The sequence below is a fragment of the Thermobia domestica genome, chromosome 5 (genome assembly GCF_964235325.1).
Source record: "Thermobia domestica chromosome 5, izTheDome1.hap1.1, whole genome shotgun sequence".
NCBI classification, from domain to species: Eukaryota; Metazoa; Arthropoda; class Insecta; order Zygentoma; family Lepismatidae; genus Thermobia; species Thermobia domestica.
In genome coordinates this window covers 19,201,439-19,215,364 of record NC_137458.1, presented here as the reverse complement: position 1 = coordinate 19,215,364, position 13,926 = coordinate 19,201,439, and the positions used below count along the sequence as shown (strand labels likewise).

General features: G+C 37.5%; 1 protein-coding gene across 2 annotated transcripts in view; it reads left to right on the top strand.

Moving 5' to 3' along the window:
• LOC145685767 (golgin subfamily A member 5-like) overlaps positions 1 to 13,926 on the top strand; it is a 60,294-nt gene that overhangs the window by 15,766 nt on the left and 30,602 nt on the right. For both annotated transcript variants that reach the window (XM_081758288.1, XM_081758287.1), the window contains exons 3-4: positions 5,247 to 5,472; positions 10,877 to 11,288. In XM_081758288.1, coding sequence (XP_081614414.1) covers positions 5,247 to 5,472; positions 10,877 to 11,288 — 638 coding nt within the window. The remainder of the gene's footprint in view (positions 1 to 5,246; positions 5,473 to 10,876; positions 11,289 to 13,926) is intronic.

Here is a 13,926-nt window from a genome sequence, read left to right as displayed (position 1 = left end):
CTTCGTATATCCCTACAACTCGGGCCTTTTCTTTCAAATCCTGAATATATGAGCGTGCAGTTGTGCCATCCGGAAGTCCGGTGTATTTTGGTAAGTACTGTAAATCTCTGACTTGAATGACACGTTTAGGCTTAGAAAATCTACGTGAGTATACTCGTTTCACACTACTATCAGATTCATCGGATTCGAATCCCTCACTTTGATAGTCTGTATCGTGGCACTCATGATCAGATTGACTTTCCTTACGTGGAGACCCGCGTGCATTAGTATGTAGTTGTTGCAGTTTGTTTTCAATGTACTCTTGTCGCGCCAACAATTCACGGTTTACTTTTTCTAACCTATGCATTTCATGCGTGAAGTCGCGATCATGTTCAGATTTTACAATGACAGCGGGTTGTTTTTCAAAATGCTCGATTATCATTTCAACAGTGGCCTTATGATGTTCTCTAAAACTCTCTAAGGTCTGTTCGATTCCATCTGATCGCTCACTATTCAATTTCAAAATTTGCCGGTGCGCATGCACTTCTTCACCTATCTCACTCGTTTTTTCCGCGAGTTCTTTAACATACCCGTTCAATTCATGTATTGTGTTTTCATGCTTGTTTACACGGAAACCCATAACCTCACATTTCCCATTCATAAGTACTTGACATTTTTCGATTTCATCCACCTGATCTTTTACCCCTTGCACTTCCTCTTTAATGACATTAATTTCGCATTGTTGTTTTTCGGCGGCTTGCCTACACTCAACCTGCACCGTTCGAACAACTTCTCGTAACTCATCAATACTTTTCTTATGTTCCGCATTGTCTGTCTCGACGCGTTTGGTTAAGTTAGCTAATGTAACGCGAACCTCTGTAATGGAATTATTGGTAGTTATAATGTCGGTACTTAGCTGATCGAATTTGCAATCAAACTTGCTTTCTAATTCTAACTTATTGTTTGTGCACTCGTTTGCCAATTCCTTTATTCGCTCGTTAGTACTATCAATTTTATGCTCTAATTTCTCAGACTGTTTCTCTAATAATGCTTGAATTTGTTCTAATGTAATACTACTCTCCATGTTTACTTAACTTACAAGTAACTAAATCACAATGTAAAACATGCAGCAACAAACACTTGAAGTAAATAACAATGTAAACAAACACTTTTCTAAAACCAGTATAATTTCAATTACACAACACTTGCTTTAAATTTCCACTAAATGAGATGTTTCACTAGAAAATTACACAAACATAAACAAATATCTTACACGAGATACGTTTTTTCATTCTTTACTCATGAAAGGTGCATATGTGACTACAACTGTGTGTGTATGTGTGTGTGTATGTGTAATCAGCTGTTCTGTGCTTCCGTACTGTGAAAAGTTAGCGGAATAAAAGTTCGCGAATGGACAAAACGTTTTAATCTCGCACAAAACAAATTATGCTACTAATATTTCTGTGGTAATTGAATTTACTTTCTGTTTTCAAACACTACCTTTTATTTTCTTTTCTCTTGCTCTTTTCTTTTCACGAGTTAAAACAATCTACGCATGATTCTGTACTGAGTAACTATCTGTGACTACGTGGTTCAAATGTTTACTATTTTCGTATTTTGGTAAATGAACGCTAAAATAATTAAATGCAGTTCTATCCGAAGATGAAAGTGCGTCTTGTCACGGTTGAGCCATTTCGGGTGTAATCGTTGTTCTACGTCGTGGTTCGGAACAGCTTTTATTTCTCATATACCCCCTTTTCTTAATTGTGATTCCCAGTTACACCATGACGTACACGATCACTTGCCCATGCTTACGGTTTTCAACTCACGATGACTGGGAACATCGCGGATGAAAGCATAAGCAACGTAAATAAGACATTGGTTAAGTTACACATATGATATTACAACAAATGACAAAATAATCTTTTGGTAAAACGAGTGTAATGTTACTATATAAACACAGATATTACAAGCATATATGTTTTAAATGCATCTATTGTTAACAACTCAGTATCAGTAACACAACGGTGTGGTGGCTTGAATAGCAGATAATATGGTGGCTTAATATGAAAGATAACTCACGTGTTTCTTCGGCTAGCCTGTTGGCGTCGCACCTCCTCTGTCCTGTACTCAAATATATGCGTAGTTGTTGAAGTTGAAGTCCAACGTTGAAATGTTAACTGCTACTTCCTCGGTGAGAATTCCGAGTTGTCGCCGTATGATTAGACGAGTACACTTACGTAAAATTTTTTTATGTGAAGAACAACGAACTATCACTTCCACATATAGATAAAGAAACTTTATCACTTTAAGTTTTAATATAGAATGTTTACGTGCACATCGTTGACTACTAGTAAGAGCGAGTATAGGCAGCCTAAATGCTGCTTTCGGAAGCGCGTTGGAATGAACGTCGACGACTGTCTCGTCGATCAGGTGCAGAGCAACTGCCCCTTTGTTCAGTCAGCTATTGTGTACAAGTTCTTGGTGCTAGAGCACCCAGATGATGACGTATACTACCAAGTTCGCACTCTTTGGCTGAAGAAGTGCGGGCATTTTAACTAGTCAAATCAGTGTTAAGCAATGACAAGAGGTATAGTGTTTTTGCAACTTTCCCGTTTCTTTCGGGACTGAGAGCGTTCACAAAGGAAACCACTGTCTCTGCAACGCATGTCCATATAAGGTTACGAAATCTAACGGAAGTCTACTAACACAGATGAAAAGGCACACCAAAGCGATGACAAAGAGTTTCTAGAACATTTGGGTTTATACGAGGGTTAGTTAATAAAGTTCATAATAAATCTATTTTCTCAATGTCTCTTTTAAATCGCAAAAATGAACTGTAGGACGGTGACAGGTTATTAAAATTTCTTAACTCTAAAAATCGTAAAATCATCACCCTATTTGTATCTAACTTGAAACCCAAATATCTTGGCAATTTTATTCAGACTCGATCACAGTTTAGTCCAATATAGAAAAGACATGTAATATATTCTAAGTCGAAAACCCTTTTTCTTAGTTTATCCAAAGTTTCTCAGATATCCATTCTTTTCGCCTAATTCAAATTTGATATCTAGTTTATTATTTATATCTTCCCTAATTGATACTAATTTATATATCTTTAGGAAAAAATGAACGATAAATTAGACTTCATCTTGTAGGAATGGGTAGATTTTTATGTATGTAAAAATCACATGCTGTTGTATGTGATTTTTACAGTACGTTTTCCGTACAGCTTTAAAACTCTGAAAAACTTTGAAAAGAACATCACACAATTGAAGAGTTATTACCCTGACCCCAATTAAAAATCGGCTATTTACGAGATAAAATGGAGCTGCCACGAGGGTTACATAGACAAAACGAAAAGAAATTTGAAAGTCCGAGTAAAGGAACACATTAGAGATTCGAAAGCGGAAAATCCGGTGTCAGTTTTTTTCGAAACATTAAAAGAAACGCAACAGAAAGTAGAAGATTCAAAAATTTTATTTAGAGCTAGAAATGAAGTACGGAGACTAGTTTTCGAAACAGTATTTATTCATAAAATAAATGAAAAAATAAATCTAGATAAAGGATGGTTGAATGACGAACGGGAGACGTTAATTACAAAATTTTCAGAGCATTGGCATGGCAGTAAAAAATAGCAACATGAGCTGGCAACCTTCCAATGAGGAACAAAAAAAGGCGCGCAAACTGACTCTGCCATATTTTTGTTCGCTTCTCCTCATTTTGAGATAAAGCTCCTTCGTCCCTAAACGGTTAGCGTACGCGCCTTTGGCTTGGGAGACCCGGGTTCGATTCCCGGCGGGAGCTCATGTGGTTCGGATTCCACATTAATCAGTAGTTCGCGTCTCATATATCCTCGTTGCTGAAAAGGACGCTAAACTCAGAATCAGTTCAATCAAATTCAAACTCATTTGGATATCATTGACTCGGTGGACGACGTGTTTTATGTACAACACAGCAGTTCCTTTGGTAAGTCCGTTCCTTTTTATTCCTTGATATTTCTTTAAAAAAAAAAAAAAATCCCTGTTTTTAACCTTCGTGACCAAGACTCCAGGCCAGAGTCGAAAGCTTGGAAATTCAGGAATCACGGCATAGAAATCTGTAAGTAGAATAATAGAATTCCTGAGTGTGGCTTTGCAATACATGCGGTTGGTTTAATACCTGCATATATTTGCAATAAATTTATTGGTCAATCTGCTAAAAGTCAAATTAGGGAGCCTCAGTGAACTTCTAAAAATTAAACTCACATACCACATTTTCCAATCGTTTTACGATTCCAGGGCTCCCGAATGTCCTTTTTTCCTATATTTTAGAAATTAGTGTTTATTTGTCCTATATTTTAATCTTGTCCTATATTTCCTATATTTTTCAGTAATTGAATTATTAAAAGTGCATACCAAGAGCTGTTCTAGTGATGATTTAAATTGGTACATATTAGCAATATGCTTAACTGTGTCTTAGCATTATTTGTCTGAGGGACAGTCACTAATCGTCACTTTTTTTTTTTTTTTAATTTGGTTTTTCCTATCCTCCCATGGCCACATTTGTTCCCATCTTTGTTTTCTATGTGCCTATTCTCCCCGGTGAAGCTTAGATGAGGAACCTTGCCATGTTCCAGTTTCTTATAACGCAAGCTGTGTTAATATTTTCTTTCAGCAGTGTGTGCAGAAGTATTGGCTATGCATTGAGGTGTGTTGGTATTCACGAACATATCCCAATGCCTTGTAATATTGCTGTACTTAATACGCGTCCTGAAAAATCTGGGAATAAAAATGGATTTTTTTTTCTTCTGAGGTAGTGCGAATATGTTCTGAATTCTAAAGATATTGGAGCTGTTTTTTGAATAACAAATAGTTGTCCATTGGGGTGAAGGGGATAGCCTTTACATACAATACATTTATTTATTTATTTATTTTCTGTTCTTGAGAGCAGAATATTACATTGTATAAACCAAACTGTCGTATATTTTTTGATGTCCTGCTGGGAGGCCTGCATTGACGTTGTTTTGCATGTAGGGAACGAATGTGACTGTCTCTTGGTGCAGGCAGGAGACCCGTATTCGATTCGAGTCCCAGTGAACTATTTAGCAGATCCTTATTCCATGTTCCTTTGTAAAAGGAGTATTGTCCTATTGTATAAGAAGAGTGTAATGGTGATTGAAAGAATGCTTTATTATGGAAATGTTCATATATATACAAGTATTTTTAATTTCCTGAAACTAATTACATAGAACTATGTGTCTTACGTATCTATTTACTTCATTTCAGAGACATTCCTTCAGCGCCACCTCCTTTAAGATACACTCCTCCAACAACATTAACACGGCCTATTCCAAACCACGCTGCTATACCTCTTGTAAAATCATCTCCAAATTTAGGGACGAACATCTCTTCGTCGAAAACGGTTGAAACTCTTGAAACCCAAAGTGATGATGATCTCATCAAATTCCTCAACAGTCCGGAGCCTGTCGAGAAAAAGAAAGATCTCGAAAAGGTATGTAAATCATATATATATACAGTATTTCACTATTTACTGTGAGATTTATTTGTTACTCACATTAATGACTATTAATTAATACAGGATGGGCCAAAAGTTATAATTGTGAATAACTTCTTTTATTTATCATTAGTTTTTATTGATATTTGCTGCTATATTCTTCGTGGTTTGTTCACATATACTTTATCCTTCAAATATGACGCATACACTTTATGACACCGGTGTAGTAAATATTGATGTTAATTAAAACATGGAATCACATTTCGCTGGATATTTTAAATACAATTGCAAAAACATGGGAGAGAGATAAAACAACACACTTTTATGATATTCATAAAAACTTGAAACCAGTTTTAATTAACATCAATATTTATTACTCTTTTGGGAAAATTCTAAGAAGAGGAAGCATTGGGTTTTAATAGGAATTGGAGTGGCTCAAGAAACATCGTTTCTGCAGTGCGAAAACTGAGTTTTACAAGCAATGTAAATTCCCAAGGCACATGCATTGAAGAAGATGATAATTGGGTACTGAAACGTTTTGCGTCAAATTATCGATTGAAGAAGATGATAATTGGGTACTGAAACGTTTTGCGTCAAATTATCGATTATCATTTGGGTGCTCACGCAAGACAGTTTTATCTCAAGTACTTGATTGCGTTGCAGAAAAAAATTAACTTTGCAATTTTGACCATTCTTGCTGCTGCCTTTTTTATAGAGTATGATCACTCACATTTAAGTCTTTTCACTTCTGAAGCTAGGTTGCCATGCTGCAAGAATCTTATAGGTGTCATTAAAGAAATAAATGAAATGAAATCTTTAAGTTTAACGTACCACGATTATGCCGGTTAGGCTAAAGGAGACGGTGATAATGAGAAGTGAGTGAAAGTGGTGGAATAAAGAAAGTGCGAGGAAACGGGAAAACTCTGAGAAAACCCACGAGCACGGTGTTTGTCCACCACAAAGTCCACACGGCGCGAGTTGGGATCGAACCAGAGACCCCAAGCACCGGAGGTGAACGCTCTACCACTGAGCCACCGCGCCCCCCTGTCATTAAAGAATCTTACAACCCATCTTACTATTTACTGTTTACACAGTACAGCTTTCTGAAAGCAAGAAAGATATCTCCACCCATGCAGCGCTGCACTGTAGTGGACAAATAGTGAACCTCTTCTTAAAAACGTTTATTTTGGTGCGTTTCCCCTCCTCTTCCGAAAGAATCCGTCGTTTCGGAAACGGCTTTTTTTATGTCAGTGGAGAGCGATGGCAGGTAGCAAGCAAGACGACCCAGAAAGTTGTACATGGTTTGACTCCCTGCAAGATGAAAAAAAAAAAATGTATGTCCCTTTCAAGAGTATGGAGAAATATATAGGGTTGCAAGATTTTTCTAATGACAGCTACAAGATTCTTGTAACATGACAACCTAACTTTATGGAGACATGTTGCATTATTAGGTCAAGGCAGGATAAAATTCAATTCAAAAAACTTAGAAATTCGTATTTCTGTTTGCTGCAAAGATATTTTTGTTTATGGAGCATTACAAACGACAGACTTTTATAGTAACGCCTTTGGCGCTAACTTCTTATATGTGATGTATTTCCTGTGGGTTAATGTCACACTTTAGTTACTAAACTATACTCTTAGGTACATAGTTCAAAACTCAGAATCTCACTTTGTTCCTTTATCATTATACTGCATCTTCAGATTAGGGGTTCAATGGGAGATTTTGAGTTTTAATCTCACACTTGTTACCAAGCAAAGAAACTTATATGAAACAATTGAAGCATTTCTGTTATAGAGATAGTGGGGGAAACGCTCAAAAGAAATGAACACGATGTTGCCTGTAAAATTTCCCGTGGCGTGAGATCGAACCAGAGGCCTTTCGCGCCCTACCCTGAGCTACTATTTCTTCCTGAAGACAGATAATAATTGAATGTAAGTAATGATAAGGGATTAACTAACTCTATGGCCTTTGAAACCGGTAAGTTTAATGCCGCGTTCACAAAAGCTCTCCACTTACTTCTATCCTTAGCCAATTGGATCCAGTTTCTACTTTATTCCTATCTCTGCGAGATACATCTTAATGTTGTCCTCCCATGTGCGTCTAGGTCTTCCTAATGGTCGTTTTCCGATTGGTCTTCCAAGTAAAACTTTGAAAATATTCCTACTTTCTTCCATCTTGGCTACATGACCTGTCCACCTGAGCCTCCTAGATTTGATTATGTTTGGTAAACCGTATAAATTATGTAGTTTCCACCATTCTCCATTCCCGTTCCTCTTGGGTCCGAATAATCGTCTCAGGATCTTGTTATCAAATATTTTCAATCTACGTTCTTTCTTCAGAGCAAGCGACCATGTTTCGCAACCATACAGAACAACAGACATGATATATTTTATTTATTTATATATTATATATTTTAAGCTTCAAATTCCTCGGCAGAATTCGTGATGACAAGAAATCTTGAACTGAATAATAACTCGAATTCCTTGCTTTTAGTCGACATATAATTTTTTCATGAATATGTTTTTCGTCTGTTAATACTGATCCTAGATGTTTGAAAGTATCCACCGTATTACGATCCCGACGAACCTTTCGTGTATTTAGTTTCTTCAGTAGACTATTATGATGAGGGACTACTGAAGAAATTAAACTGACACGTGATTTATAACTATTAAACTCAAGAATGTGTCTAAATATTCATTAATATTAAAATTTAATGGACCCCCCTACTACTATCAGTAGTTTATTTATTTATATAAACACATACTGCTATTTAATCGCATTTGTTGCCTATATATATATATAGGGTGGCCCAAAAGTAGGTATACAGTCCCGTACTGATCTTATTGTTATCCATCAGGTAGACTTAGTTTCTTTATTATTTGTTCTTAATGCATTTTTACTTATATCTTAAGCGCGGAACAGGCGAATCAAATAAACCTATAAGTTAGAATGTTATACTTGATCAATGCAGGGGTGTATGCCTACTTTTGGGCCACCCTGTATAAACATTGCAGGTATGGTTAAAACTTGGGTTCCCATTAAAAGTTTCGGCATTACTAAATATTTAGACTTATTCCTGAGTTTAGTAAATAGTAACGTTGAAGGCATTGAATGTAGAAAGGGGAAAACATTTAAGGGGAAAATCCTAAGATAACTTTAGTTAATCATAGATGTCAAGGGTTCGAACTAAAGACTCTTCGCAACAAATGAGTGCTCTAATACTGGGCCGTATCTGTCATCTTTTGCATGTAATAAATTCGCTTAGTTCTACAGATTAATGAAGGTATATATTAAAGGAAAAGACTCAATTGGTAAGGCACTTCTGCTTCCTATATTTGACTATTGTGATGTAGTATATAACGAGCTATCCACTACTCTTTTGGCTAAATTGGATCGAATGTACAGCACATGCATTGGATGTATCTTTAATATCCGTCGCTACGACCATATTACCCCGGCATTGAATAGGCTTGGCTGGCTACCGCTCCACCTTCGGAGGAAACATCATATTTTAGTTAAGAGTGTTCAGCGTCGTTGCAAACAAGTTCTCTCCATATTTAAACAATAATTATCAATTCGTTGCCCGGCACGGCCGCGTCACTAGAGCAGGTAATTCTGTGCTACTTCCTAAACATCGCACAGAGACATAAGGCAAATCATTCGTGCCTACTAGTATCCGCCTCTGGAACAATTTACCCCCCAGTGTTAGGAACTTAAAATCAAAATCAAAATTTGCCCTAGAAACAAAAAACTTGCTAGAGCAGAACCTATCCACTTAACATACCCATTCTCTTGTCATCGGCTTCCTAAGCTCATTTATTGCTTTTAAATTAAAAGGGGAAAAACATTTTTTTTTTCTTAATTGACCAAGCCATGTATATGAAAGGAGGTTCTCAGGTCTGTTCTTTCACAAGTGTGGTATGCTTGCTGTTTATACTTAAAAATGTTTATTACTGCTAATCCAACTGTTATAACTGAACCGTATATGTCTAATCCTATTAGCAACTATATTAGTCTCATTGCATGTACAATAAATACTTGAATTTTATATGAATTATTATATCGCAAACATCAACTTAAACATCCATCATAATTCTGTATCCTATTTGCACAGACTATGTCTTTTTAACTACATATAGGACATACTCATATTTGTAAGCACTTCTATCCCAATCCTAATTCCAACACTTGCTTGTGTGTTTGTGTGCTTGGTCCTTGTTTTAAGACCATATATGGTTGAAAAACAGGGTGGCTGCTCACGTGATGTCTGCATTCTTTGTGACTGTCTCTTGGATTTGGACCCTTCGCGAAACTTTCCTTCCATCCACGCTTTGCTGTATGTAGAAGCTAGTTAAACAAACGAAGTTATTCGCGCTTACACTTTTGGATGCCGGTCCTCTAGCGTCCGTGCTGTTCTAAGTTGCTTTACAAGAGAATATAAAGTGAACTCCCCTGCCTGGTTGAGTATTTAAAGACGAGACATTAATTTGAAAATCGAATATATATATATATATATATATATATTGAATACTGAAGTGGGCCTCTTTGCCTATCAATAGTGTTGTAATTAGTGAAATATCACATGTCATGTGTCGCATATTCTTTTTCATATACCATAATACTCGCCCACGCTCTTATCTACTAACTTGTAATTAACTGTGCGTCATTTGGAACCCTCACAAGTAGAAATCAGGAGTAGTGATTGTGCAACTGCAAACGCATTAGTGCGAACTAGTTTGGATCACCATTTGTGGAGCCTACAGTGGACACCTGCACCTAATTAGGACTTGATACCAGGACCACGATCACTCCGAACTGACTGACCGGTCGAAGATTGTAGTGGGTATGACAACATGTTCCAAATTGCCACCAAGTCACCAAAAGATAAAATCGAACGGCCGTAAATATTAAAAATAGGGATTTGTTTAGTTGTATGTTCGATGTTATTTTACATGTACCATAATTCATATTGAGTGTTACTATATGTGCTATACATTACAGACCGAATTTTCCTTCATTTGTTCATAAGATTGATTTTTAGCTTGTTCACGTTTGATTAAGGAACACATATGTATATATCTATATATCCATTCATTTACATTTTTACGGTACTTATATTTTTATCCGCCGCCTCCCAGCCCCGGTTATGATAGAATATAAGTATTGGATAAATCCAGTTTCGTCGTGGCACGGCTGGAAAAATGAGGGGGAAAAAAGAGACGACAAGAAAAATGAGTAATGCTTTTGTGTTTCTAACCACAACGAAAATCTCGATAACACACTGATAAACATAACACAAAAACTTTTCAATTTTTTTGTTAGTAGTTAAGTATAAGAGAGGCCCTAACCTCGTTGCTGTAGGAAAAAATGGCAATAAATAATAATTATATTTCTTTTCAGAATCAGCAGGTTTTGCCGCAAGAGACTCCGAAAATAAAACCCGGAAGTTTACATATTGAGAATGGTAAAACATCACCAGGAGCAAGGCGTGAAATAGAACCAAGAAGGGAGGAAGTGGAAATCAATAAATCAAACCCTCATTCTGGAAGAAGTACTCCCAGAAAAGAGCCATTGGAAGAGCCATCAAGAGTGCAAATGACCGAAAGCAGTATTCCAATCTCCAGTTCAACAGCAGCTACAATCCAGATACCCGAACCCAGCCCCGTGAATTCAACGTATGAAACGTCTTCTATATCAAGTACCCAACATGAAGATATGTTGAATAATGAAAATAATCTTTTGAAACACGAATTACAAAGTTTAAATCAGGAGATGTCGCTTCTGTTACAAAGAACTAAAGCATCGGAAAAAGGTATTATATAATTTTGGTCTTGTAAAAATATTTTGCAGGATATTTAGATAGAGATGTAGTTTGGAATGTGTGTGTTTCCCGGTTAAAATACCGGAATTTTTCAATACAGTTTTCTCACTTTCTATGATTTTCTTAGCGGCTAAAATGAAACCTCTGAACAACAAATACAGATAAAATACTGTCTTTTTTCGTAAATGTAGGTTATTTTATTCTCCTTTTCATAATAAGCTACCATTAGTTAATTATTGATTAATTAAACATACAAACAATTAAGCACTTGCAATAGAAACCCATGTATAGATAAAAGAAGTGCATGATGATCGCAATTAGCAAAGTGCTAGGTGGAAAATTTTGCGTCAGTTCCAAACAGTAGCTTAAACTCCTTCAGCCCAAGTTCGATTCCCGGCGGGAGCTCATGTGGTTCGGATTCCACGTTAATCAGTAGGTCCACGTCTCATATAGCCTCGCTGCTGAAAGGGACGCTAAACTAAAATCAACTCAACTCAACTCCTTCAGCCCAATATTATACTTAGCTAAGAATTGGAAATACCTGTAGACATCCTAAACCTGACATATAATATGTACACCGATAACACACCATCTCCACGACTGCAATACCATAATTTTGCAGATGCCTTTAAAGAAAGTCTAATTAGAACATCTAAAACCACCAATATCGTGACAGCTCTTTGTGGGTATGAGCAGCTCCAACGTCATCTGTTAGCGACTGTCTGAACTGCATCCAGCCTAGTAGCTCTCACTTTTGTTCACGTGACTCCAGTTTGCCTCACGGCGTTCGATAGACGCCGCAAATTAGGATGCATCGGACAGAAATCGAACCTGGGACTGTGCAGACGCTGTAACCACTAGGCTACTGAGTGCCCAGTTAGAACATCCGATACCAGAATATCTTATAGAAACTAAATTAGAGAAATCATGAAATATATTACGTGGAAATCTCTGTATATTTATTACCTAGTCTAGCCATAAATTCTGTCACACACTTTTTTGTGAATATCTGAAATACGGTTTGAGATTTTTCAATCTGCTTTTAATATGTTATAACCACATATATTCTTTACAATTGGCACCTATCAAACTTCAAAATGTCCACCATTGGCACGCGCACGGGCTTTGAGTCTCTTGGGCTAGTCATCTATTGCAGTACGGAGAGTATCAATCGGAAAATCCGCCACTGCTGCCACCAAGGAACGCTTCAAACTTTTAAGTGAAGGGTCTTTTCTTGCAGACCATGTCTTCTAACACTGCCCACAGTTTGTAGTCCAGAGGGTTTAAATCGGGGCTACCAGAAGGCCACTCAGCACTGAAGATGAAATCTGATACATTGGCCTCCAACCATTGTTGTGTCATCCTTGCCTTATGAGCTGGCGCAGAATCCTGCTGGAAGGTCCAGTGATCATTGTTAAACATGGTGTCACTCAAGTCCTTCACAATAGGCTCCAGAACAGTTTCCAAATATACCCTGGCACTTGTTTTTACACCTTGCTCACAAAAGTGAAGTCTGGTGTGGTCTTCATAGCTCACCCCCCACCAAACCATGACTGAGGAGGGCTGATGACCTCTCTGAACCTTAGGAACTCTCCCACGAGCTTCTCGAGAGCTTGCTGCATATATCCTATCATTTTGGCTGTTAAAGCTCTCTTCAATGGTAAAGATTTTCTCCTCGGCAAAGAGGATTTGCCGATGTCCATTGTTGGCGTACCGCTGTAGGAGCTGTCTTGCTTCAGTTTCCTCTGCTGCTTCAGCTGTGGTGTGAAGAAATGCTCCGTGCTCCGCCGATAAGCTCTGACCTTCAGGTCTTCAGAAAGTAACCTGAACATTGATCTTGGGGCCATGTTGAGCTCCCGTGCCATGACCTTCTGCTTCCGGAGTGGATTTCGCCGCACACGAGCAGCCACTGCTTTAACAGCTGCTACTGTTCTCACACTACGAGGACGACCATCCCTTCGCCGGCCACGTACACTGCCGGTCTCAGTAAACCACTGGATTGTGCGGTAAACAAATCTCTTGCTGATTTTCAGAAGTTTCAGCAGTTTGAAAATCTCACTTGGTGAATTTCCACCCTTATGCAAGGTAAACACTGCATTTCTATTTTTGAACTCACTCTATTCCATGCTTAAGCGAAGCAGATCCACCCTTCTCTTTCCCTGTTCGACACACACTGGCCAGGGCTGACCTTGAGCTAAATTGTACCTTGCCACCTGCACAACAGGTTCTACAGTCAAAGCCAAAAGTTTGTGACAATATTTATGGCTAGACTAGGTATAAAGCAAAAACATATTAATCTGTGTGTAAGTTACATGTACTTCATAACATTTAAAAAGTTACAAGTGTCGCTAACGGGCAGACAATTTGCATGCGAAGATGACTTGGAGGGAACAGCTAGTAATGGTAATTAATATTTAATCTGAGAATTCTATGCGATGGTCCGTACCGTTAACGTATCTTTGCTAGGTGAGGAGGTTGGTAAGCCAGTAGAAGAGCAAGGGGAAGGGGGGACACTCTTTCTTATATTTAAAAAATAAGGTTTTCATATTGCTTATACCCACTTATAATTATATTAATTTATAATAAGATGGAAATTGTAATTGCCTTTTTATGTATTGGACATAATTTT